Below are 24,772 nucleotides of genomic sequence, written 5' to 3'. Positions count from 1 at the left end.
CTCTATGGACAACATACACATGCTATGAATTCCAGTCTACCCCCCTACTGGCTGATATTACTCTATTAAAGATTAGGAGTGGCTTCCAGTGTACTTATTCTGTCACATGTTCTCCTGAAGAAGGATTCCCGAAACGCGTCAAGTCCACACGTGAACGGTAATCGGAATCTTTGCATTTTTTGAACCCCTATGTGGAGAGTAATTTTTAATGTGGTGTAATAGATTTTTAAAGGTACATAATAAAGTTGTATTGTTTTTATGGTACTCAGTTCCTCTTCTATATGTCTACACAAAGTCCATGACTACATATTCTGTTCATAGTTGTACATGGGTTCCATCTTTAACTGTCATGGATCTATGAGTGCTTCTTGGACTTTTTGGCATCAAGCAACTGTTTCCAAGATTTGCAAGGTTGCCATCTGGGTTCCTGCTCCTAGGTTCTTTACGTTCTACCATGTGGATGTTGCAGCCTCGTCTGAATGAACATGTAGAAGTTCATTCAGGCCACTCTTTGAGCTGTAGACAGTCCTCAGTTCTGACTTGGTTTTCTCTTGGCCTGGTTAGCATTTGTTTGCTGTTTCTCATCCCTCGGTTGGACTGCTAATGGAATTCCTGAAGGTCAAAACTTCCTGTGTCCCTCAAGAGGCGAGTGAGAAAATAGGATTTCTGTACTGCCCATAAAATCCTTTTCTTGATGTCCATTGAGGGACACAGGTCTCACCCTTTTATATTTTGGATTATACTTTTGATATTGCTTTCCTACAAAACTGAGGTGTGCTGGTAGCGGTCATCCTGGGCTGGGCTGCAGGTTTTTTTTTTTATTTGCTAATGTTGAATCTTCCTATAGGGGGCAATATAACCCAAACGTTTATGAGTTCCTGTGTCTCTCAATGGGTTACAAGAACATCATTATACGGTGAGTATGAAAATACTATTTTAGCTTCTGTAACAAAATGATGAAACAATTTTGTGCCGGCAGTATGAGCAGAGGAATGGATTTAGTGTTAATGACCCACCTGTGCTGATCTCTGTAGGAGTGTCCTCCTCTATAAATGTCCCCGTTATTCCATCCTCCTCCATAGACTGCTGATCATCCCTCACATACGTCTCTTCGTCATCTGCTTTACCTTCAACTTTTATATCTATCAGATCGTCACCCTAAACCAAGAATAGAAAATATAATCTTGAAGGATCTATAGATCTTCTCCATGAGTCACCTTCAAGTTCTAGATGCTCCATCCCACCTACCTGATGATGGTGAGGGACGGTGTGACCTTCCTGTGTGGAATCCCGGGAATACAGAGGCCGGGGACATCTCTCTGGTGGGTTCCGATAGTTGGATGACTCCACCATGGTGTCCTGGTACAGATCTTTGTGTCCTTGAGGAATCTCTGTCTCCTCCATCACCCCATCCTCATCATCCTCCTCTTTTATCTCTTCTTTAACCTTAACTTTAGAATCTCTCAGGTTTCCACTCTGAATATATAATAAAAATGACATCAATGGTAACAATGCAGATAATGTACAGATCCTAATGATACTATCAGTGATTGTTCCTCATCTACCTGATGATGGTGAGGGATGGTGTGACCTTCCTGTGTGGAATCCCGGGAATACAAAGGACGGGGACATTTCTCTGGTGGGTTCCTGGTATTAGGTGGCTCCATCATATCCTTGTGTTCTTCTGAAAACTCCTCCATTACTCCATACTCCTCATCCTCCTCTTTATACTCTTCTTTACCAACAATATTATCATCCCCGAGATTTCCAATCTGAATATATAATAAAACATTCATTGTAACAAACATGCTTGTGTATAAATCATAACTACCAATAATTGTCAATCATCTACCTGATGATGGTGGGGGATGGTGTGACCTTCCTGTGTGGAATCCCGGGAATACAGAGGACGGGGACATCTCTCTGGTGGGTTCCCATTACTGGATCCATCTGTAGGAAACACACACACTGACTGAATACATTGTTTCTATGTGTTTATCAGATGATGGGGGATCTAGGTGGATCCTCCGTACTGCTCTCTCCTTTACAATAAAGTCTCCTCTTACCCGGTGATGTGAGGGGCGGCTGATTCTCCATCATGACGTCCTTGTAGAGATCCTTGTGTCCTTCTAAATACTCCCACTCCTCCATGGAGAAATAGACAGTGACATCCTGACACCTTATAGGAACCTGACACACACAATGATACAGTCACCATCCAGACACATCCCTTGTCTGTTACTGGATAATGTCCCAGAATTCCCAGCACCGCTCACCTCTCCTGTCAGCAGCTCCATCATCTTCTTGGTGACTTCTAGAATCTTCTGCATGTTGTGTCTCTCAGGTTTTAGAGAGTCACATGGAGGCACTGTGATGGTCATATGATCACCTGACTTCACAGAAGGGAAACTCTACAATAAAAGCCAATAAAAGTAACAAAGATGGTAAGGCTGAATATAGACACCGGTCCATCCAGTTCAGGCTACAGTAAGTGTGTATAAGTGACTACCATTTCCCATAGCCCTCTACATTGTGTTTGCTAAGAGACACATCCAATAAATGTTTGAACATTTCTACACTCTCCACTGACACCACCAACTGTGGAAAGGGGTTCCACATCCTTACCGCTCTAACAGTAAAGAATGCCCTGCACAGATTAAGAGGAAACCACTTCCCCTCCAACTTCATAGTGTGGTGGGGTGTCTTCTTTAGAGACTTTAGTTTTCTCCCAATGCTGGAATCCCCATTCAAGGATTCCTATATCACTATCAAATCCCCGCCTAAAGTCATTGTAAACCCGTATCTTTTATTCTTTTTATATAGGAAACGTTATACTTGGCTGCTCGCTGATGGTTTTGCACAGAGCACCCCCCATCCTCCTCTTCTGGGGTTCTCCGCCCGCACTCTTGGCTCCTCCTCTTCTCGGTGGTACCTCATAGGAAAGCGCTTCCTATGGAGGCCCTTCTTCAGGGAAATAGCTTTAATGTTTGTATCTATTGCTGATAACCAAACTCCCCCATCCCCCATAACTGAGCTCCTCCATCCCCGTAAACAAGCTCCTCCATCCCCCCATAACTGAGCTCCTCCATCTCCCCATAACTGAACTCCTCCATCCCTGTAAATTAGCCCCTTAATCCTCCATAATTGAGCTCCACAATCTCCCGCAACTGAGCGCTTCCATTCCCCAATAACAAAGCTCCTCCATCCTCCATAACTGTGCTCCTCCATCCCTCTTAACTAAGCTCTCCCATACCCCATAACAAAGCTCCTCTATCGCCCAAAACTGAGTTCCTCCATTCCCCATAACTGAGCTCCCCCATCCCTCATAACTGAGTTCCTCCATCCCCCATAACTGAGCTCCCCCATCCCTCATAACTGAGTTCCTCCATCCCCCATAACTGAGCTCCTCCATCCCCTATAACTGAGCTCCTCCATCAACCATAACTGAGCTCCTCCATTCCCCATAACAAAGCTCCTCCACCCCCCATAACTGAGCTCCCATATTCCTCATAACTGAGCTCCTCCATTCACCATAACTGAGCTTTTCCATTTCCTATAACAAAGCTACTTAGTCTCCCATAACTGAGGTCCTTCATCCCCCGTAACTGAGGTCCTCCATCCCCTGAAACTGAGCTCCTCCGTCCCATGTAACTTAGCTCCTCCATTCCCCATAACTGAGGTCCTCCATTCACCATAACTGAGCTCCTCCATGCCCCATAACTGAGCTCCTCCATCCCCCTATAACTGAGCTCCTCCATGCCCCATAACTGAGCTCCTCCATCCTCCATAACTGATCTCCTCCATCCCCCATAATTGAGCTCCTCCATTCCCTATAACTGAGCTCCTCCATTCCCTATAACTGAGCTCCTCCATCCCCCATAAATGAGCTCCTCCATCCCCCATAAATGAGCTCCTCCATCCCCCATAACTGAGCTCCTCCATCCCACATAGCTGAGCTCCTCCATCCCACATAACTGAGCTCCTCCATCCCACATAACTGAGCTCCTCCATCCCCCATAACTGAGCTCCTCCATCCCCCATAACTGAGCTCCTCCATCCCACATAACTGAGCTCCTCCATCCCCCCATAACTGAGCTCCTCCATCCCCCATAACTGAGCTCCTCCATCCCACATAACTGAGCTTTTCCATTCCCCATAACAAAGCTACTTAATCTCCCATACCTGAGCTCCTTCATCCTCCATAACGGAGCTCCTCCATCCCCCGTAACTGAGCTCCTCCATCCCCCATAACTGAGCTCCTCCATCCCCCATAACTAAGCTCCTCCATCCCCCATAACTGAGCTTTTCCATTCCCCATAACAAAGCTACTTAGTCTCCCATACCTGAGCTCCTTCATCCTCCATAACGGAGCTCCTCCATCCCCCGTAACTGAGGTCCTCCATCCCCTGAAACTGAGCTCCTCAACCCCCCATAACTAAACTCCTCCATTCCCCATAACTGAGCTCCTCCACCCCCTGTAACTGAGCTCCTCCATCCCCCATACCTGAGCTCCTCAACCCCCCACAACTGAGCTCCTCCATTCCCCATAACTGAGCTCCTCCATCCACCATAACTGAGCTCCTCAACCCTCCATAACTGAGCTCCTCCATCCTCCAGAACTGAGGTCCTCCAACCTCCATGTCTGAGGTCCTCCATCCTCTTAACCAAGCTCCTCCATCCCCCATAACTGAGATTCTCCATCCCCCATAACTGAGCTCCTCCATCCCCCATAACTGAGATTCTCCATCCCCCATAACTGAGCTCCTCCATCCCCCATAACTGATGTCCTCAAACCTCCTTGGCTGATATCCTATCTCCCCATAACCAAGCTCCTCCATCCCCCATAACTGAGGTCCTCCATCCCCCATAACTGAGGTCCTCAATCCTAATAACTGAAGTCCTCTTTAACAAAGATCCTCTATCCTCCAAGACCGAGCTCTCTATCCTCCAAAACTGAGGTCTTCCATCCTCCATGTCTGAAATCCTCCATCCCCAATAACTTGGCTGCTGCATCCTCCATAATTAAGCCCTTCCACCCCCCATACCTGAGGTCCTCCAGCTCCCTTATTAGCATTGTTGCCCTTCTTTGGACTCTCCCCAGTTCCAGCACATCCTTCCTGAATACTGGTGACCAGAACTGGATGTCACATTCAAGATGTGGCCTGACCAGTGTTTTGTAAAGTGGTAGAATTATCCTTTTTTCTCTGGAGTATCTCCCCTTTTTAATGCATGCTAATATTCTGCTGGCCCTGTTTGCTGCAGCTTGGCATTGCATACTACTGCTGAGTGTCTCATCTACGAGGACCTCCAGATCTTTCTCCATCCTAGATCCCCCCAGAGGTTATCTTCCTAGTCAGTAACTTGCATTCATATTCTTAGACCCCAAGTGCAAAATTTACATTTTCTACATAATATTATACGGCATTCCCAGAATCCTCCTCACCTCTCCAGTCAGGTCTGTGTTTTATTAATAGAGATAAGAGTGATGTCATGTGACCTCCCAGAATCCTCCTCACCTCTCCGGTCAGGTCTGTGTTTTATTAATAGAGATAGGAGTGATGTCATGTGACCTCCCAGAATCCTCCTCACCTCTCCGGTCAGGTCTGTGTTTTATTAATAGAGATAAGAGTGATGTCATGTGACCTCCCAGAATCCTCCTCACCTCTCCGGTCAGCAGGTAGATGATCTCCAGCGTGAGGTTTAGTATCTTCTCAGTCATGTGACTCGGGTCCTCCTCCATCCTCATTGGTCATGTGATCTATAAAGGATTCCTGTAGACCAATAATTGATAAAGGAGAATGATGTGGACTGTACTGGTTGTACAATATTAGAATGGGGTGTATGGGGGATAATATAAGGGTTTCTATCAGAGAAGAACGCCCCCCAGTGGGATTACATACAGAGGAACATTCAGTTTAGGGTTTTCTGTTTTTGTGATCCGGGAGCGTCTAAACCTTTGGCGCGATGGATCACAAAGCTCTTTTTATGTAAAATTTGTTTTGCTTCATTCTTAATCCGCTGGCAAAGAAAGCTGATTTAGATGCTCTTTATGTCCTCATAACCCCCCCCCCCCACTAATAAAAGTGGTGTAATCCTTTAGTATAGACTGATGAGATAAGAAGGTGATTGGTGGGAAAGTTGACACATCTCCAAAATGAAGAGAATGTTCCGGCCCTGTAAGTGGGGAAATATTCTGACCCTGAAGGTGTTGATCTAGGTTTCCACACTATATATGTGTGTATCATCATCTGCTGGAGATAAAAGAGGTCACAGTGACTATGGAGGAAGAGGATGGACATGATGGGGGGGGGGGGGGTTACTGGGTGTAAATAGAAAATACTTATTACCTCCTCTGCTGCCACTTCCAGCAACGTCTCCTCACTATTTCCTCCCGACTCACCTTTCACCCGGAACTTCCTATTTATACCTGACATCACTTCCTGTCTTCCATAAAGACTCATTTTCTTGGTAGAAGTGAGATCACTACCTTGTGGAGGTCAGAGGAACTGCAGCCCCAAGAACCATCTCGCAGTGTGAACAAGGCCTTGTGCTGTGCGTGTATGTACTGTATATCCTTATAGATGGGGTCATCTCCACTCCCACCAAGGGGGATAGATATATATTATTGCCTAATACAGCCTTTCTCAGCTAGGGTTCCTCCAAATATTTCTAGGTAGAGATGGACCGAACGACCCTCTGTTCAGTTTGCAGCAATGCTTTCAAACATGTTCGGAAACCAAATAACGAACCCCATTAAAGTCTATGGGACCCTAATTGGAAAAATCTAAAATGTCCATTTTGAGGGCTTATATGTAAGTAATTGAGCATACAATGGGGCACATGTATCAATGAAAACAAAGTTTGTAAAAAACATAATTTTAAAATGAGCAGTGATTTACTAATGCTTAACCACTTTACAACCGGAGGATTTTGCTGTCTTCCGTCCAGGCCACTTTTTGCGATTCGGCGCTGTGCGACTTCAACTGACAATTGCGCGGTCGTGCGACGCCGTACCCAAACGAAATTTACGTCCTTTTTCTCCCACAAACAGAGCTTTCTTTTGGTGGTATTTGATCACCTGTGCGATTTTTACTTTTTGCGCTATAAACAAAAAAAGAGCGTTTATTTTGAAAAAATAACAATATTTTTCACATTTTTTTATATGAAATTCCCCCCAAAAAAGATGTAAAAACCAATTTTTTTAAAAGTTTTTTGCCAATTTGTTTTATGCTACATATGTTTGGTAAAAAAAATCGCAATAAGCGTATTTTGATTGGTTTGCGCAAAAGTTATTGCGTTTACTAACAAAGGGAAAGATTTCTGTCATTTTTGGTGTTTTTTTTTTAACGCGTAATGGCGGCGATCTGCGATTTTTTTTGCGGGACTGCGACATTGCGGCGGACAGACCGGACCCCTGACTGACATTTTTGACACTTTTGGGGGTACCAGTGACATTACTGCAGTAATCAGTGCTATATATATGCACTGTTACTGTAAAAATGACACTGGCAGGGAAGGGGTTAATTTTATTGGAGAGGGAGGGGTTAATGTATGCCTGGTGCTTACTGACGTGTAGGGGGGGAGGTGACTATGTGATTCATGGACAGATCGGATGTCCAGCTATGCTGAACAGTCCGATCTGTCACTCCCTGTCACTATGGAGATCCGCCCGCTGTGTTTACACACAGCGGGCGGATCTCCAGACTCGATCCCCGACGATCGGGTAAGAGCAGCGGCGATCGCCGCTGCTCCTCCCCTGGCCCGACTCCCGCTGTGAATGAAAACAGCGGGAGCGAGCCTCCGGCGGCGCGCAAGCGCCGCCCAGAAGGGGAGGAGTCCAGTCACGTTAATACTACGTGACTGGACGGGAACGAGCCACTCTGCCGCAGTAGTATTCCCGTAAGCGGTAGTAAAGTGGTTAAAGTGAAAGCATAAAAATGAGAAAAAACATTAAAAATTCCAGTATCGTGCTCGGGGGGTCCCCTTAGTCTGCCTGTAAAGTGGCACATCTGTATCGTGTATAGAACCTGCTGCAGCAAAAGGTAACAGGTGCAGATAAATTGGGGGCAGAGGTGCCTTCGCACCCTAACCCTATAGAGGTTCTCTTGATGAAAGCAAGAATTGCCTTGCTGTCAAAAATTAGTATGATATGCACCCGTCAAACAAAGGTGTTAATTGTGCCCATAAAACCTACACCAAAAAATTTCTTCCACATTAAATCAACACCCACAAAGCTAAGCAGCCTAGACAGTCTTTCAGAGATTCGAGATCCAGAAAACACTTAAACAACGACATCGGCATCAGGGGCATCATAGCTGCAGCTAATCCAGGATTGATTCATTTTGATAAATGTCAGCCAGTCCACGGAGTATGTGGCCAGACGTACTCTTTTATCTGTCACAAATCCTTTGGCAGCACCAAATGCCCGTTCCCAAAGCAGGCTGGATGCAGGGCAGCCCAATTGAATACTTGGCACATTCTGGCCAGGGGTCTAATCTCACGACCCAGTAACCCAGCGGAAAGCTCTCCATGTCTGTTATTGCCCATGGATAATCTACCAATGAGATGTGGAAGCTGACAGCCCTGGACGCCGAGGACTAAAACATTTTTGAAATGCATCATTGAGGCGGCCCCCTTCTTCACCGCTCCTCTTTTGACCAACAGTAGCCTCAAAACCACATTTTCCACCAGAATGTAACCTAGCAGAGTCGGGAAAGGCGTTACATAAATTCCTCTTTAAGGTGTCTTCAAGAGATTTCATCTTCTGCTCCCTCTGTGAGGATGGGATGAGTTCCGAGACTTTACCTTTGTAACGGTGGTAAACAAGGGTTTCTCCTATTCTGCATTATTGTTCCACTGGGGTTCAATCTTTCGTATATACTGACCCCTGATATTGGTCACCTAGACTTTTCCTATTGGTCATCAATGTAAGGGACCACTACACTGACCATTTATATAAGGTGGTCCTTCTACTTTTGGTCACCAATGTAAGGAATTACTACACTGACCACTGATATAAGGTCCTTCTCTCATTGGTCACCAATGTAAGGGACCACTACACTGACCACTGATATAAGGGGTCCTTCTCCTTTTGGTCATCAATGTAAGGAACCACTACACTGACCACTGATATGAGGGGGTCCTTCTACTTTTGGTCACAACCCCCCCCCATGTTTTACAGACTCTGTTATCCCACCTGTGGGCCTGGAACCGGCATGGCAGATATTGCCATGTAGAGGAGAGGGAGATAAGGGAACATCTAATGTCTCATTAAAGAGAACCTGTCACAATATCCAATCACATAGGAGAATATTGAACCCTTATGAGAAAGCAATAAAAAGTTAAGTGAAAAAAGTGTAAAAGTTAAAGTTATACCCAATCACCTAAACCCCTTTCCCCCAAGAGCTCTTACATAAATGCATGTGTCATAGCCGCTTACATATGAAAATCTTACATATTATTTTTTTTTTTTGTTCAAATTTTTTTATTATAATTTCACTTTTATAAGATTGCAGTCATAAAATCGGGAAATAGTAAAAGGTAGAAATCCGATTGCTCAGGAAAATGACTTTTCAGGAGTGTGGAGGCGGAGTCTTTATTAATTGGAGGAAAACACAATACACAACGTGTTACATTATTTAAGTGTTTGTGAAATCTTCCCACACAAAATGTACTCAGCCAATAAACGGTAAGGACTCCATTTTTATTTTTCTCCGGCTATCAATGGCCGACACTTCATCCATGTCTTTGGTGATCTCTGATCTCCTTATGAAGTGTTTCTTACATGATGAAGATCAGCCATGGAGTATATCTGAGGTGTATATCAGGGTGTGCTTCTTTCACACATGTCCACCAACATTCATATAGAAGACATTTTCCGCACTCATGGCACTAATACACCTCCAGGGTTGTGTGGGACCCCTGATGTACAGGAAGACAGGATTTGAGTGAGGAACACTCAAGACAGGAATACGGCTTCTCCCCCGTGTGAGATCTCTGATGTTGGGATAGATAGGATTTATCTGAAAAACATTTCCCACACTCAAGACAGGAATACGGCTTCTCCCCTAAGTGCAGGCTCTGATGTCTGTAAAGACTGGACTTGTCTAAATAACATTTCCCGCACTCAGGGCATTGGTGTCTGCTGAGGCTGCAATCCTTTGCAAAATATTTCCCACCCTCAGAACAAGAAAATTGCTTTTCCACCGTGTGAGTCCCTTGATGTTTGACAAGGTCTGATTTTTATACAAAACCTTTATCGCAATACGGCTTATCACCCAAGTGCAATCTCTGATGTGCGGAAAAATTGGACTTATCTGAAAAACATTTCCCGCACTCAAGACAAGAATACGGCTTCTCCCCCGTGTGCAATCTCTGATGTCTGTAAAGATTGGACTTCACTGAAAAACATTTCCCACACTCAGGGCAGGAATACGGCTTCTCCCCTGTGTGAGATCTCTGATGTTGGGATAGGTAGGATTTTTCTGAAAAACATTTCCCGCACTCAAGACAGGAATACGGCTTCTCCCCTAAGTGCAGCCTCTGATGTCTGTAAAGACTGGACTTGTCTAAATAACATTTCCCGCACTCAGGGCATTGGTGTCTGCTGAGGCTGCAATCCTTTGCAAAATATTTCCCGCACTCAAAACAAGAAAATTGCTTTTCTCCCGTGTGAGTCCCTTGATGTTTGACAAGGTCTGATTTTTGTACAAAATCTTTCCCGCAATACGGCTTCTCACCCAAGTGCAATCTCTGATGTGCAGAAAAATTTGACTTATCTGAAAAACATTTCCCGCACTCAAGACAAGAATACGGCTTCTCCCCTGTGTGCGATCTCTGATGTCTGTAAAGATTGGACTTCACTGAAAAACACTTCCCACACTCAATACAGGGAAACCTCTTATCTGTTGGAAGGACGGCACCATCCCTCACAGTCTGAGGTTCCTCAGGATAAGAGGAATACAATGGTTCATCTACACTGTGTGGTGCCGGATGGACATTTGAGGTTGACGGGTTTTCTCCTGGACTATACTGTGTGATGTCCTCATCTTCTACTTTACAGTCTGGAGACAAAGTGAGACAATCCTCTGAGGTTTTCCTCATCTCCCGTCCATGTACTAAAATAGAAATACAAAGATTATTACTAGACAGCAGCAGATTGGTTCCCCTAATCAACCAAGATGAAGACTGGACTGATCCTGAAGACCGCCATCATTGAGTTACTGACTCCTCCCTCATTATCACTTTCTGTTTAAGGTTTCAAAGTTGGAGGATGTTATCACATTATTATCACCATGTAAAAGTCTGTCCTCCAATCAGAACATCAGATATAAAATGTCCAGCTGGTAGGAAATGGGTGTAACAAAAGAGAATCCATATTATGTGTATATATAGCAGTGGGTAGAGGGAAGAGAGCAGAAGTCAGGACTATGTAATATACAACGTAGAGTATATAGTGCAGGGGTCAGGAGTATGTAATGTACATCATAGAGTATATAGTGCAGGGGTCAGGACTCCTAATATTTGTGTTCAGTAATCAGTTGCAGAGGTCCCACATCGCTGCCTCCCATCTCCTGAGACTGCACTCAGTGACTTGGGTGTGAGACTATACAGACATATCCCTCCACCCGGCACAGCCAGCAAATAACAGAGCAAGTAACCCCGGGAGAATTCTTCTGTCAGAGATCTTGCTAGACCCGGGCATGGGGCAGAAGACCCAAGGTACATACCCCAGGTGTTTAGGCTAGCAACGTCTTAGCTTCCAGCTAAACCCCAGAATCTCCATAAATCCAGTCTAGAGAAATAAATTGTGTCTGCAGCACAGAGAAGGAAGATTATCCGAGAGAAATACAGGAATACAGGACGAGGAACAGAGTTTAGGAAAGTGACCAGGAGATTACAGGCTGATATCACCCAGTCCCCGCCCTACTCTGGACCAATCAGTGAGCAGTATGGGTGGAGGAATGTATTTAGTGTTAATGACTCACCTGTGCTGATCTCTGTAGGAGTGTCCTCCTCTATAAATGTCCCCGTTATTCCATCCTCCTCCATAGACTGCTGATCATCCCTCACATACGTCTCTTCTTCTTCTGATTTAACCTCAACTTTTATATCTATCAGATTTTCACCCTAAACCAAGAGAAGGATAGAAAATAACATCTGTAAAACATAAACTCACATACAAAATCCACACATCATCTCTACGAGTCCATGATCCTAAATGTTCCATCACACTGACCTTGTAATTGTGAGGGATGGTGTGATCTTCCTGTGTGGAATCCCGGGAATACAGAGGACGGGGACATCTCTCTGGTGGGTTCCCATTACTGGATCCATCTGTAGGAAACACACACACTGACTGAATACATTGTTTCTATGTGTTTATCAGATGATGGGGGATCTAGGTGGACCCTCCGTACTGCTCTCTCCTTTACAATAAAGTCTCCTCTTACCCGGTGATGTGAGGGGCGGCTGATTCTCCATCATGACGTCCTTGTAGAGATCCTTGTGTCCTTCTAAATACTCCCACTCCTCCATGGAGAAATAGACAGTGACATCCTGACACCTTATAGGAACCTGACACACACAATGATACAGTCACCATCCAGACACATCCCTTGTCTGTTACTGGATAATGTCCCAGAATACCCAGCACCGCTCACCTCTCCTGTCAGCAGCTCCATCATCTTCTTGGTGACTTCTAGAATCTTCTCCATGTTGTGTCTCTCAGGTTTTAGGGAGTCACATGGAGGCACTGTGATGGTCATATGATCACCTGACTTCAGAAGAGGAAATCTCTGTATTGGAGAACCAATAGGAATATCATGTTAGAATCCCAGAAACCTCCTCACCTCTCCGGTCAGGTCTGTGTTTTATAAATAGAGATAAGAGTGACGTCATGTGACCTCCCAGAATCCTCCTCACCTCTCCGGTCAGGTCTGTGTTTTATAAATAGAGATAAGAGTGACGTCATGTGACCTTCCAGAATCCTCCTCACCTCTCCGGTCAGGTCTGTGTTTTATTAATAGAGATAAGAGTGATGTCATGTGACCTCCCAGAATCCTCCTCACCTCTCCGGTCAGCAGGTAGATGATCTCCAGGGTGAGGTTTAGTATCTTCTCAGTCATGTGACTCTGGTCCTCCTCCATCCTCATTGGTCGTGTGATCTATACGGGTTTCCTGTAGACCAATAATTGATAAGAGAGAATGATGTGGACTGTACTGGTTGTACAATATTAGGATGGGGATGCACGAGGAATAATATGAGGGTTTCTATCAGAGAAGAACGCCCCCCAGTGGGATAACACGCAGAGGAACATTCAGTTTAGGGTTTGCTGTGTTTTTGCAAGCTACGAGTCTCTAATCCTTTGACTCAGTGGATCACAAAGTTTGTTTTGTGTAAAGTCCATTTTGCGTCGTTCTTGATCCACGTGCAAGGAATGCTGATTAGGATTCTATTTCTTTCCAAATAAAACCCCGATCCCCCGCTTCCAAATAAAAGTTACATAATCCGTTAGTATAAACTGATGAGGTGAGAAGGTGATTGGTGAGAAAGGTGACACATCTCCAAAATTAAGGAACTAGTCCGAACCCTAAGTGGGGAAATATTCTGACCCTGAAGGGGTTAATCTTAAATGTTATTCACATTGCTGGGGCATCTTTCCTAAGGCTTCTTTCTCTAAGTGATTTTTTCTACAAGTGATATGCACTTCAAACTCTGCACTTCAGCGATTGCACAAGGCGAACAAACACCAACAAGCACCGAACTGGCTGCAGATGACCCCGTCTCTCTATTCAGCTCTTTGCACACTCTGTAACATGCACTCCCTACCACTCTTGCTGACAGTTGTGTCCTCTCTTCTCAAACTCACTCACCTTCACCCTTCTTCTCCACCCCACAGCTTATATATATCACCCCATTTTCTGTCCTCTCCCTATTACTGCTCCTGCCAACTCTTGCTAATCTTACATCCACACACCGAGAAAAGGTCAAGGACTCTGGGGCATGTCCCTTCATATAAACTGCACTCCCACTTTATCTCCCTCACCCTTCTCCTTGCCTCTGGTGACATATCCGCAAACCCAGGGTCTCAATTTGGCTTTTCCCCACTCTCCCACCACCCTACACCCTCTGCCAGCAGCCGCAACCCACAGAACCTAGTCTCCATTCCTCTTCTTCAGCCTCCCCTTCTCCTGCACCCTTTGGAACGCCTGCTCCATCTGTAACAAACTCACCTCCCTCCACGACCTCTTCATCACAAATTCCTTTAACTTACTCGCCATCACTGAAACCTGACTTCATAATTCCGATACTACTTCTCCTGCTTCCCTCTCCCATGGCGGCCTCCTCTGGACTCACTCTCTTAGACCAGGTGGACGGAAGGGAGGTGGAGTGGGAATCCTTCTAGCCCCATACAGCACCTATCAGGTACTTCACCTACCTCCCTCTCTGACATTCTCCTCTTTCGAGGTGCATTGCATTCGTTTATTTTCTCCTGTTTCTTTAAAAATCGCTGTCATTTACCGGCCCCCTGGACCAGTATCCACATTCCTTGATGACTTATCTGCCTGGCTACCCTACTTTCTCTGTTCTGATATCCCCACAATCATTCTTGGTGACTTTAACATCCCGGTTAATGCCAATACTAATTCTGCTTCTAAACTTCTCAGCCTAACCTCATCTCTTGACCTGAAGCAATGGATACAGTCTCCTACACACTCCACTGGCAACACCCTTGACCTTGTCTTCTCCTATCTATGCACTCCCTGCAACCTCTCCCACTCTCTGATCACCACCTTATTCGTTTCGCACTCTCCCTGTCTTCCACCTCCTCTCCCTCTAACCACCTAAATAACAGTTACTCGTAGAAACATATGCCACCTCAACCCTTCTATGCTCTACTCTGCCACTGACCATCTATATGACAAAATATCACCCCTGTCATGCCCCAACCTAGCCACTTCCATCTATAACAGCTCACTGTCATCCTCCCTAGACAAGCTCACTCCCCTCACTACCTGCAGAATTCGGCCCTGACCCCTACAACCCTGGCAAACAGACGACACCAGAAGTCTCAGAAAATGTAGCCGCGCTCTTGAGCGCCTGTGGCGTAAGACTAAGTCCCTGGATGACTTCAACAAATATAAATCTGCCCTTCTAAAATATTATTCCTGCCTCCTCACTGCCAAGCAAACCTATTTTACCACGCTCATCCAGACATTCTCTTTTAGTCCCCGTCATCTCTTCTCTACATTTAACTCTCTACTCTGTCCTCCACCAACTCCACCCTCTAACTCGCTCACTGCCCAGGAGATCGACAATCACTTCAAAAATAAGATATATACAATTCGTGAGGAGATCTCCAATGTGCAGAAATCTCCCCCACTTACCAACCCATATCCACAGGTACAATCATTACTTCCCGCGTTCCACCCTACTAGTATTAACGAGGTTGCTGTACTTTTATCTAACACCCATCTAACCACCTGCCCTCTGGATCCTGTTCCCTCGCACAAGCTGCGCTCACCCTCTCACTCTATTCTACACTCTCTAACTCACATCTTCAACCTCTCCCTCTCTTCTGGCATCTTCACTAATTCTCTAAAACACGTGCTAGTCACTCCCATCCTTAAAAAGCCCTCACTGGACCCCACCAACCTTCACAATCTACGCCCCATCTCCTTACTCCCCTTCTCCTCCAAACTCTTTGAACGAGTGACCATCTGACTAAGAACAATCTTCTTGATTTCCTTCAGTCTGGATTTTGCCCTCAACTTTCCACTGAAACTGCTCTCCTTAAACTCACAAACGACCTACTAACAGCTAACACCAATGGACACTATTCTGTACTACTCCTCCTGGATCTCTCTGCTGCCTTTGACACCGTAGACCACCCCCTCCTTCTCAAAAACTCCACTCCTTTGGCCTCCGTGACCGTACTCTTCACTGGTTCTCATCCTACCTATCCCAATGCACCTTCAGTGCTACTTACAACTCTACTACCTCCTCTCCTCTTCCTTTCTCTGTCGAGGTCCCCCAATGTTCTGTTCTTGGGCCTTTCCTTTTCTCAATCTACACCTCCTCCCTGGGTCAGCTGAATGCCTCCCATGGCTTTCAATATCATCTCTACGCTGATGACACCCAAATCTATCTCTCCACCCCTCAGCTCACTCCATCAGTCTCCTTACGCATCACCAGCTTACTAACATACATATAAGCCTGGATGTCACATCACTTCCTCAAACTCAACCTATCCAAAACCGAGCTCATGATATTTCTTCCCCCACTTTCCTCTTCCCCTGATTTCTCGGTCAACATCAACGGCACAACTATCAACCCGTCCACCCATGCCAAGGTCCTAGGTATAATCCTGGACTCTGAACTATCCTTTCAGCCACACATCCAGTCACTGTCCAAAGCTTGCCGCCTCAACCTCCGCAACATCTCCAAGATATGTCCCTTCCTAACCAATGATGCCACAAAGCTTCTAATCCACTCCCTGGTCATCTCTCTTCTTGATTACTGCAACTCCATTCTCATTGGCTTACCTTTAAAAAGACTATCCCCCCTTCTGTCCATCATGAACGCTGCTGCCAGGCTCATCCACCTTGCAAACCGCTCTGTGTCTGCTTCCCCTCTTTGCCAATCCCTCCATCCATTAGCTGCCACTCAACCAACAAATTAAATTCAAGTTACTAACCATAACCTACAAAGCCATCCATAACTTTGCGCCCAGCTACATCACTAATCTGGTCTCAAAATACCGACCAACTCGTTCTCTTCGTTCCTCCCAGGACATCCTGCTCTCTAGCTCCCTTGTAGCCACTTGCTCGCCTCCAGGGCTTCTCCCGAGCTTCTCCCATCCTCTGGAATGCTCTACCCCCATCTGTCCGACTATCTCCTACTTTGCCTACTTTCAGACGATCCCTGAAAACTCATCTCTTCAGAGAAACCTATCTGGCAACCACCTAACAACTGTACTCTTATTTTCTCCATCAGCCCATCCCCCACAGTTACTACCTCTTGTATCTCTTGACCGTTCCTCTTAGATTGTAAGCTCTAACGAGCAGGGCCCTCTGATTCCTACTTTATTAAAGTGTATTGTATTTGTATTGTCTACCCTCAAGTTGTAAAGCGCTGCGTAAACTGTCGGCGCTATATAAATACTATATAATAATAATATTCTAGGTTTCCACACTATATATGTGTGTATCATCATCTGCTGGAGATAAAAGAGGTCACAATGACTATGGAGGAAGAGGACAGACATGACGGGGGGGGGGGGGGGTTGCTGGGTGTAAATAGAAAATAATATCTTATTACCTCCCCTGCTGCCACTTCCAGCAACGTCTCCTCTCTACTTCCTCGTGACTCACCTCTCACCCGGAACTTCCTATTTATAGCTGACATCACTTCCTGTCTTCCATAGAGACTTCCTGTCTGGGTAGAAGTGAGATCACCACCTTGTGGATGTCAGAGGAATTGCAGCCCCCAGGAAACGTCCCGTAGTGAGAACACAGCCTTGTGCTGTGTGTGTATGTACCGTATATCCTGGGTCATCTCCACTCCCAGCAGGGGGGGGGGGGGGGAGAAATATATTACTGCCTAGTCCAGCCTTTCTCAGCCAGGGTTCCTCCAAAGGTTTCTAGGGGTTCCCTGAGAAATGGAAAATTTCTGTCTCTCATTAAAATCCAACATTGATGTGTTAGAGGGACAGTCATTCCAATCCCACGGACCACTGATATATGGGGATCCTTCTCCCATTGGTCACCAATGTAAGAGACCACTACACTGACCACTGGACCCATTGGTCACTAATGTAGGTACCACTACACTGACCACTAATATATGGTTGTCCTTCCCCCATTGGTCACCAATGTAAGGGACCACTACACTGACCACTGATATAAAGGTGTCCTCCCTATAGTTACCAATGTAAGACCACTAAAATGACCACTGATATAAGGGGGTCCTTCTTCCATTGGTCATCAATGTAAGAGACCACTACACTGACCACTGATATAAGGGAGTCCTTCCCCCATTGGTTACCAATTTAAGACCACTACAATGACCACTGCTATAATGGGGTCCTTCCCCCATTGGTCACCAATGTAAGACCACTACAATGACCACTGCTATAAGGGGGTCCTTCCCCCATTGGTCACCAATGTAAGAGACCACTACACTGACCACTGATATAAGGGGGTCCTTCTCCCATTGGTCACCAATATAAGAGGCCACTACTCTGACCACTGATATATGGGGTTCCTTCTCCTATTGGTCATCAGGCCCAAAATGTGTATTTTACCATGTGTGCAAAAACAGCTCTGACAGATGGGATCGGTCTGCTGTGGTCACATTAGAGCGCCCCCTAGCTGCAGCCTGGTAATAGCATTGCTAGGAGGTCTATTCATTTATCTGCTACATACTTCCCATCTTTATATAAACGTCTCCTGACATTTAGGGGTCTTCATAAAACAAATGTGCACAGCAATTCCCCCAGTGAAAGTCCATCTACATTCCTTCTCTGTATGGGGGGGGGGGGGGGAGTGAATGGGATTTGGTGCTGGTAGAATGTTTCCCATTGATTTAGAAAGGAATATACCACATTTGGCCACTAGATGATGCTAACACCTATGATCCTTCTAATGGCCAAATTCAGTGTCTTCTGTTTGAAATCAATGCTTGGTTTAATATTGTTGGTTTCATTAACTTATGTCTTTTAATGTGTGCTGTATTCATAAGTAGATGAGTCTGATCTCAGGTATTAGTATGAAGCCGTGCCTGACAGAGGAAACTAAGCGGTCGATGCATAGAAGATTTCTGGGCCGAGTGTGACCAGCGGTGATAAACTTTGGCCATAATTTAACACAGTGATTTCCTATGATCATCATCTCCATCTAGTGGCCATAATGAGATATTTTTCCTTAAATACCTCAATCAGGAAAAATCACAAAATACCACAATATGCCCGCTAGATGGAGCTGACAATTGTAGGAAATGACCCTGGTAAAAAAAATACTGCCAAAATTCAGAACTATTGTGGGGAATGTGTGTCACATATGTCCAATATTTTTTTACAAAACAGATCTGTAAGTGTTTGTGAAATCTTCCTGCCCAAAATGTACTCAGCCAATGAAAGGTAATGACTCCATTTTTATTTTTCTCCTGCTATCAACGGTCAACACGGGACAACATTTCATCCATGTCTTTGGTGATCTCTGATCTCCTTATGAAGTGTTTCTTACATGATGAAGATCAGCCATGGAGTATATCTGAGGTGTATATCAGGGTGTGCTTCTTCCCCACATGTCCACCAACATTCATATACAAGACATTTCCCGCACTCAAGGCACTAATACACCTCCAGGGTTGTGTGGGACCCCTGATGTACAGGAAGACAGGACTTCCGTGAGGAACAATTCCCTCACTCAGACCAGGAAAGTTCATTCTCCTCCGTGCCCAATCTCAGATGACTGTAAACAGAGGACTTCTGTGAGTTACACTTCCTCCAATCAGATCCGGGAAATGGATCTGCCTTCAAATGCGATCTCTGATGTGTGTTAAGACTGGACTTCATTGAAAAACATTTCCCACACTCAGGACAGGAATACGGCTTCTCCACTGTGTGAGACCTCTGATGTCGGGAAAGAGTGGACTTGTTTGAAAAGCATTTGTCACACATAGGACAGGAATATGGCTTCTCACCTGTGTGAGATATTTTATGTACATTAAAACTGCATTTCAAACTGAAACACCTTCCGCACTCAGTACATGGAAACTTCTTATCTGTTGGACAGACGGGACCGTCCCTTACAGTTTGAGGTTCCTCGAGATAAGAGGAATGGGATGGTACGGCACCGTCCCTCACAGTCTGAGGTTCCTCAGGATAAGAGGAATACGATGGTCCCGCACTGTCCCTCACAGTCTGAGGTTCCTCAGGATAAGAGGAATACGATGGTCCAGCACTGTCCCTCACAGTCTGAGGTTCCTCAGGATAAGAGGAATACGATGGTCCAGCACTGTCCCTCACAGTCTGAGGTTCCTCAGGATAAGAGGAATACGATGGGCCGGCACTGTTCCTCACAGTCTGAGGTTCCTCAGGATAAGAGGAATACGATGGTCCGGAACTGTCCCTCACAGACTGAGGTTCCTCAGGATAAGAGGAATACGATGGGCCGGCACTGTTCCTCACAGTCTGAGGTTCCTCAGGATAAGAGGAATACGATGGTCCGGCACTGTCCCTCACAGTCTGAGGTTCCTCAGGATAAGAGGAATACGATGGTCCGGCACCGTCCCTCACAGTCTGAGGTTCCTCAGGATAAGAGGAATACGATGGTCCGACACTGTCCCTCACAGTCTGAGGTTCCTCAGGATAAGAGGAATACGATGGTCCGGCACCGTCCCTCACAGTCTGAGGTTCCTCAGGATAAGAGGAATACGATGGTCTGGCACCGTCCCTCACAGTCTGAGGTTCCTCAGGAGGTTCCTCAGGATAAGAGGAATACGATGGTCCGGCACTGTTCCTCACAGTCTGAGGTTCCTCAGGATAAGAGGAATACGATGGTCTGGCACCGTCCCTCACAGTCTGAGGTTCCTCGGGATAAGAGGTATACGATGATCCAACAACAATGTGAGGCACCACATAGATATACAAGATAGTGGGGTTTTCTGAATACGATGGTCCGGCACCGTTTCTCACAGTCTGAGGTTCCTCAGGAGGAGAGGAATACGATGGTTTGGCACTGTCCCTCAAAGTCTGAGTTTCCTCAGCAAAGGAGGAATACGATGGTCTGGCACTGTCCCTCACAGTCTGAGGTTCCTCAGGAGAAGAGAAATGCGATGGTCCGGCACTGTCCCTCACAGTCTGAGGTTCCTCAGGATAAGAGGAATACGATGGTCCAGCACTGTCCCTCACAGTCTGAGGTTCCTCAGGATAAGAGGAATACGATGGTCCGGCACTGTCCCTCACAGTCTGAGGTTCCTCAGGATAAGAGGAATACGATGGTCTGGCACTGTCCCTCACAGTCTGAGGTTCCTCAGGATAAGAGGAATACGATGGTCCAGCACTGTCCCTCACAGTCTGAGGTTCCTCAGGATAAGAGGAATACGATGGTCCATCTACACTGTGTGGTGCCGGATGGACATTTGAGGTAGCCGGGTTTTCTCCTGGACTATACTGTGTGATGTCCTCATCTTCTACTTTACAGTCTGGAGACAAAGTGAGACAATCCTCTGAGGTTTTCCTCATCTCCCGTCCATCTACTAAAATAGAAATACAAAGATTATTACTAGACATCAGCAGATTGGTTCCCCTAAACCAGGACTCCGCCCACATCAGACAGCTTTGTCTCTGAAGATATTACAATGTCACGGTAGGCATGCTTACGCGGTGTGCACACCCTAATCACCCCATGCCCATTCACAAGCCATAGATCATGCCATTTTCAGCAGGGTTTCCAGCAACAGTCAGGGTTGATAGGGGGAATCTCTCCTATTGCTCTATTGTGTTCTGCCAGTGGGGAGCCGTCCCCGCTGAAAAAACACAATTATTGCCAGGGCTGCTGATAAGTCTTTACTGCTGGCCCTCCTGTACTAGGCCTGGGTATCTGCTGAGCAGGAGGACATATGGTGCTGCCTCATTGCCAACTCTTGTTGCTCCCCCTGCAGCATTACCGGCTTCTCCTCCTCTTTCTCCCTCTGGTTACACTGCAGGGGGATTGATATCTGTGCCCCCCCCCTGTCTGGGCCCCCTGTGTACCCTTCCTCCCCTGCAGCACTGCCGGCTTCCTCTCTCACTGGCAGTTGCTGCGGGCACACAGGGTAAGGTTGCCAACTGTCTGTAAATTTATTTTGGTCGATTTACAAACTGTCTGAAAACATCAGTTACGGACAGTGGCTGCCCATAAAAATATGGCAGCGGGCCGGCTTCAGAACTGTGCATGCGCAGCTCTGAAGCTGGCTGGACTCGGTCAGGGGGGGTTCGGGGCTTTGGCGGGCATGATGACATAATGGCCCTGCTTGACGCCTTTTACAAATTTTCAGCAGGGCCGACGCGGGGGACCCAAGGCTCAGAAGCGGGAGTCCCGAGGCACGGGAGCCGGGACTGGAGATTGACTGAGGACTCCTGAGTAATCACGAGGGAATTGTTCTACCACATGTCCAGTTCTAGCCGGATCTCTGACAGATGACCCATGGCACCGGCCACAGGCGCCCAAGTTGAAAGTCCACATTTTGCTTCCAGCTGAACCCCAGAATCTCCATAAATCCAGTCTAGAGACATAAATTGTGTCTGTAGCACAGAGAGGGAAGATTATCCGAGAGAAATACAGGAATACAGGACGGGGAACACAGCTCAGGAAAGTGACCAGGGGATTACAGGCTGATATCACCCAGTCCCCGCCCTACTCTGGACCAATCAGTGAGCAGTATGGGTGGAGGAATGTATTTAGTGTTAATGACCCACCTGTGCTGATCTCTGTAGGAGTGTCCTCCTCTATAAATGTCCCCGTTATTCCATCTTCCTCCATAGACTGCTGATCATCCCTCACATACGTCTCTTCTTCTTCTGCTTTAACCTCAAATTCTATATCGATTGGATCTCCACTCTAAACCAAGAGAAGGAGAGAACATTGAGGAGTTATAGTGGTTGTAAACCAGGAAAAAGCAAATACAAACACAACATAAAATCTAATAGAGAACAAGAGCACAAATCATTTGTGAATAGTATGGCTGGTAGAAGAACAGATTGTCATCAGTAATCCTCTCCGCACTATTGATTAAAAAAAACCCGACACCATGAAAAAAAATTGGTGATACCACTCCCCTTCTCCTGTGATTGACAGCCTGTGTAATAAGATATATGCAGGAGCCAGGGGGAAGGGGGCGTGTCTATCCTGCTCTGCACCTCACTGTGACTGAAATCAGAGCTGGCAGAGTTTACTTTCCCTCCCCTCCTCTCCCACTCCCCACCCCCCTCTCTCTCCTCTCCCCCCTCCTCCTCCCTCCCCCTCTCTTCTCTCCTCTCTTCTCTCCCCTCCACCTCTCCCCCCCTCCCTCTTCCCCTCTCCTCCTCCTCTTCCCTCCCCTCCGCCTCTCCTCTTCCCTCCCCTCTCTCTTCCCTCCCCTCCACTACTCTTCTCCCCATCTCCCCTCCTACTCCTCTCCTCATTCCTCCTCTCCCCCCCTCTCCTCTCCTCCTCCCTCTCCGCTCCCCACTCTCCTCCTCCCTCCCCCTCTCCTCTCCTCCTCCCTCTCCGCTCCCCACTCTCCTCCTCCCTCCCCCTCTCCTCTCCTCCTCCCTCTCCGCTCCCCACTCTCCTCCTCCCTCCCCCTCTCCGCTCCTTTTCCCTCTCCTCTCCTTTTCCCTTCCCTCTCTCTTCCTCTCCCACCTCCCCCTCCCCTCTCTCCTCTTCCCTCCCTCCTCCCCCCTCTTCTCCTCTCCTCCCCTCCCTCCCCCTCCCCTCCGTCCCCTTCTCTCCTCTCCCCTCCCCCCAAAGCTCTTTGAGGCGGGGGGGGGGGGGAAGATTCACAGAGAGAGAATGAGAGAGAGAGAGAAGCTACAAACTGACCTGGAGATGCTACAAGAGCCCACAGACAGACAGACCCTGAGCCTGTACAGACTGAGCACCCACAGACAGACAGACTCTGAGCCTGTACAGACTGAGCACCCACAGACAGACAGACTCTGAGCCTGTACAGACTGAGCACCCACAGACAGACAGACTCTGAGCCTGTACAGACTGAGCGCCCACAGACAGACAGACCCTGAGCCTGTACAGACTGAGCACTCACAGACAGACAGACCCTGAGCCTGTAAAGACTGAGTGCCCACAGACAGACAGACTCTGAGCCTGTACAGACTGAGCACCCACAGACAGACAGACTCTGAGCCTGTACAGACTGAGCGCCCACATACAGACAGACCCTGAGCCTGTACAGACTGAGCACCCACAGACAGACAGACCCTGAGCCTGTACAGACTGAGCACTCACAGACAGACAGACCCTGAGCCTGTACAGACTGAGCGCCCACAGACAGACAGACTCTGAGCCTGTACAGACTGAGCACCCACAGACAGACAGACCCTGAGCCTGTACAGACTGAGCACTCACAGACAGACAGACCCTGAGCCTGTACAGACTGAGCGCCCACAGACAGACAGACCCTGAGCCTGTACAGACTGAGCGCCCACAGACAGACAGACTCTGAGCCTGTACAGACTGAGCGCCCACAGACAGACAGACCCTGAGCCTGTACAGACTGAGCGCCCACAGACAGACAGAACGAGCGCCCACAGACAGACAGACCCTGAGCCTGTACAGGCTGAACACCCACAGACAGACAGACTCTGAGCCTGTACAGACTGAGCACCCACAGACAGACAGACTCTGAGCCTGTACAGACTGAGCGCCCACAGACAGACAGACCCTGAGCCTGTACAGACTGAGCGCCCACATACAGACAGACCCTGAGCCTGTACAGACTGAGCACCCACAGACAGACAGACCCTGAGCCTGTACAGACTGAGCACTCACAGACAGACAGACCCTGAGCCTGTACAGACTGAGCGCCCACAGACAGACAGACTCTGAGCCTGTACAGACTGAACACCCACAGACAGACAGACTCTGAGCCTGTACAGACTGAGCACCCACAGACAGACAGACTCTGAGCCTGTACAGACTGAGCGCCCACAGACAGACAGACCCTGAGCCTGTACAGACTGAGCGCCCACATACAGACAGACCCTGAGCCTGTACAGACTGAGCA

General features: G+C 47.0%; 4 protein-coding genes across 4 annotated transcripts in view; all 4 read right to left on the bottom strand.

Annotated features, from left to right (window-relative positions):
• Positions 1-24,772, bottom strand: part of LOC309562616 (uncharacterized protein) — a 679,009-nt gene that overhangs the window by 453,883 nt on the left and 200,354 nt on the right.
• LOC309562621 (uncharacterized protein) overlaps positions 1-24,772 on the bottom strand; it is a 478,591-nt gene that overhangs the window by 262,659 nt on the left and 191,160 nt on the right. The window lies entirely within an intron of this gene.
• LOC309564118 (gastrula zinc finger protein XlCGF66.1-like) lies at positions 1,999-5,762 on the bottom strand (the record flags this gene model as incomplete). The annotated part of the gene is made up of 3 exons (XM_082268746.1): positions 5,663-5,762; positions 2,277-2,411; positions 1,999-2,190 (listed from the first exon to the last, which is right to left on the bottom strand). Exons 1-3 carry the CDS (start codon positions 5,744-5,746, stop codon positions 1,999-2,001), a joined length of 411 nt encoding a protein of 136 aa, XP_082124872.1. The 5' UTR covers positions 5,747-5,762.
• Positions 9,285-13,267, bottom strand: LOC309564117 (gastrula zinc finger protein XlCGF66.1-like; the record flags this gene model as incomplete). The annotated part of the gene is made up of 6 exons (XM_082268745.1): positions 13,071-13,267; positions 12,663-12,797; positions 12,453-12,576; positions 12,239-12,336; positions 10,578-10,752; positions 9,285-9,319 (listed from the first exon to the last, which is right to left on the bottom strand). Exons 1-6 carry the CDS (start codon positions 13,152-13,154, stop codon positions 9,285-9,287), a joined length of 651 nt encoding a protein of 216 aa, XP_082124871.1. The 5' UTR covers positions 13,155-13,267.

The sequence above is a fragment of the Pelophylax lessonae genome, assembly GCF_965119305.1.
Source record: "Pelophylax lessonae genome assembly, chromosome: 9".
NCBI lineage: Eukaryota > Metazoa > Chordata > Amphibia > Anura > Ranidae > Pelophylax > Pelophylax lessonae.
This window is presented reverse-complemented; position numbering and strand designations above follow the sequence as displayed.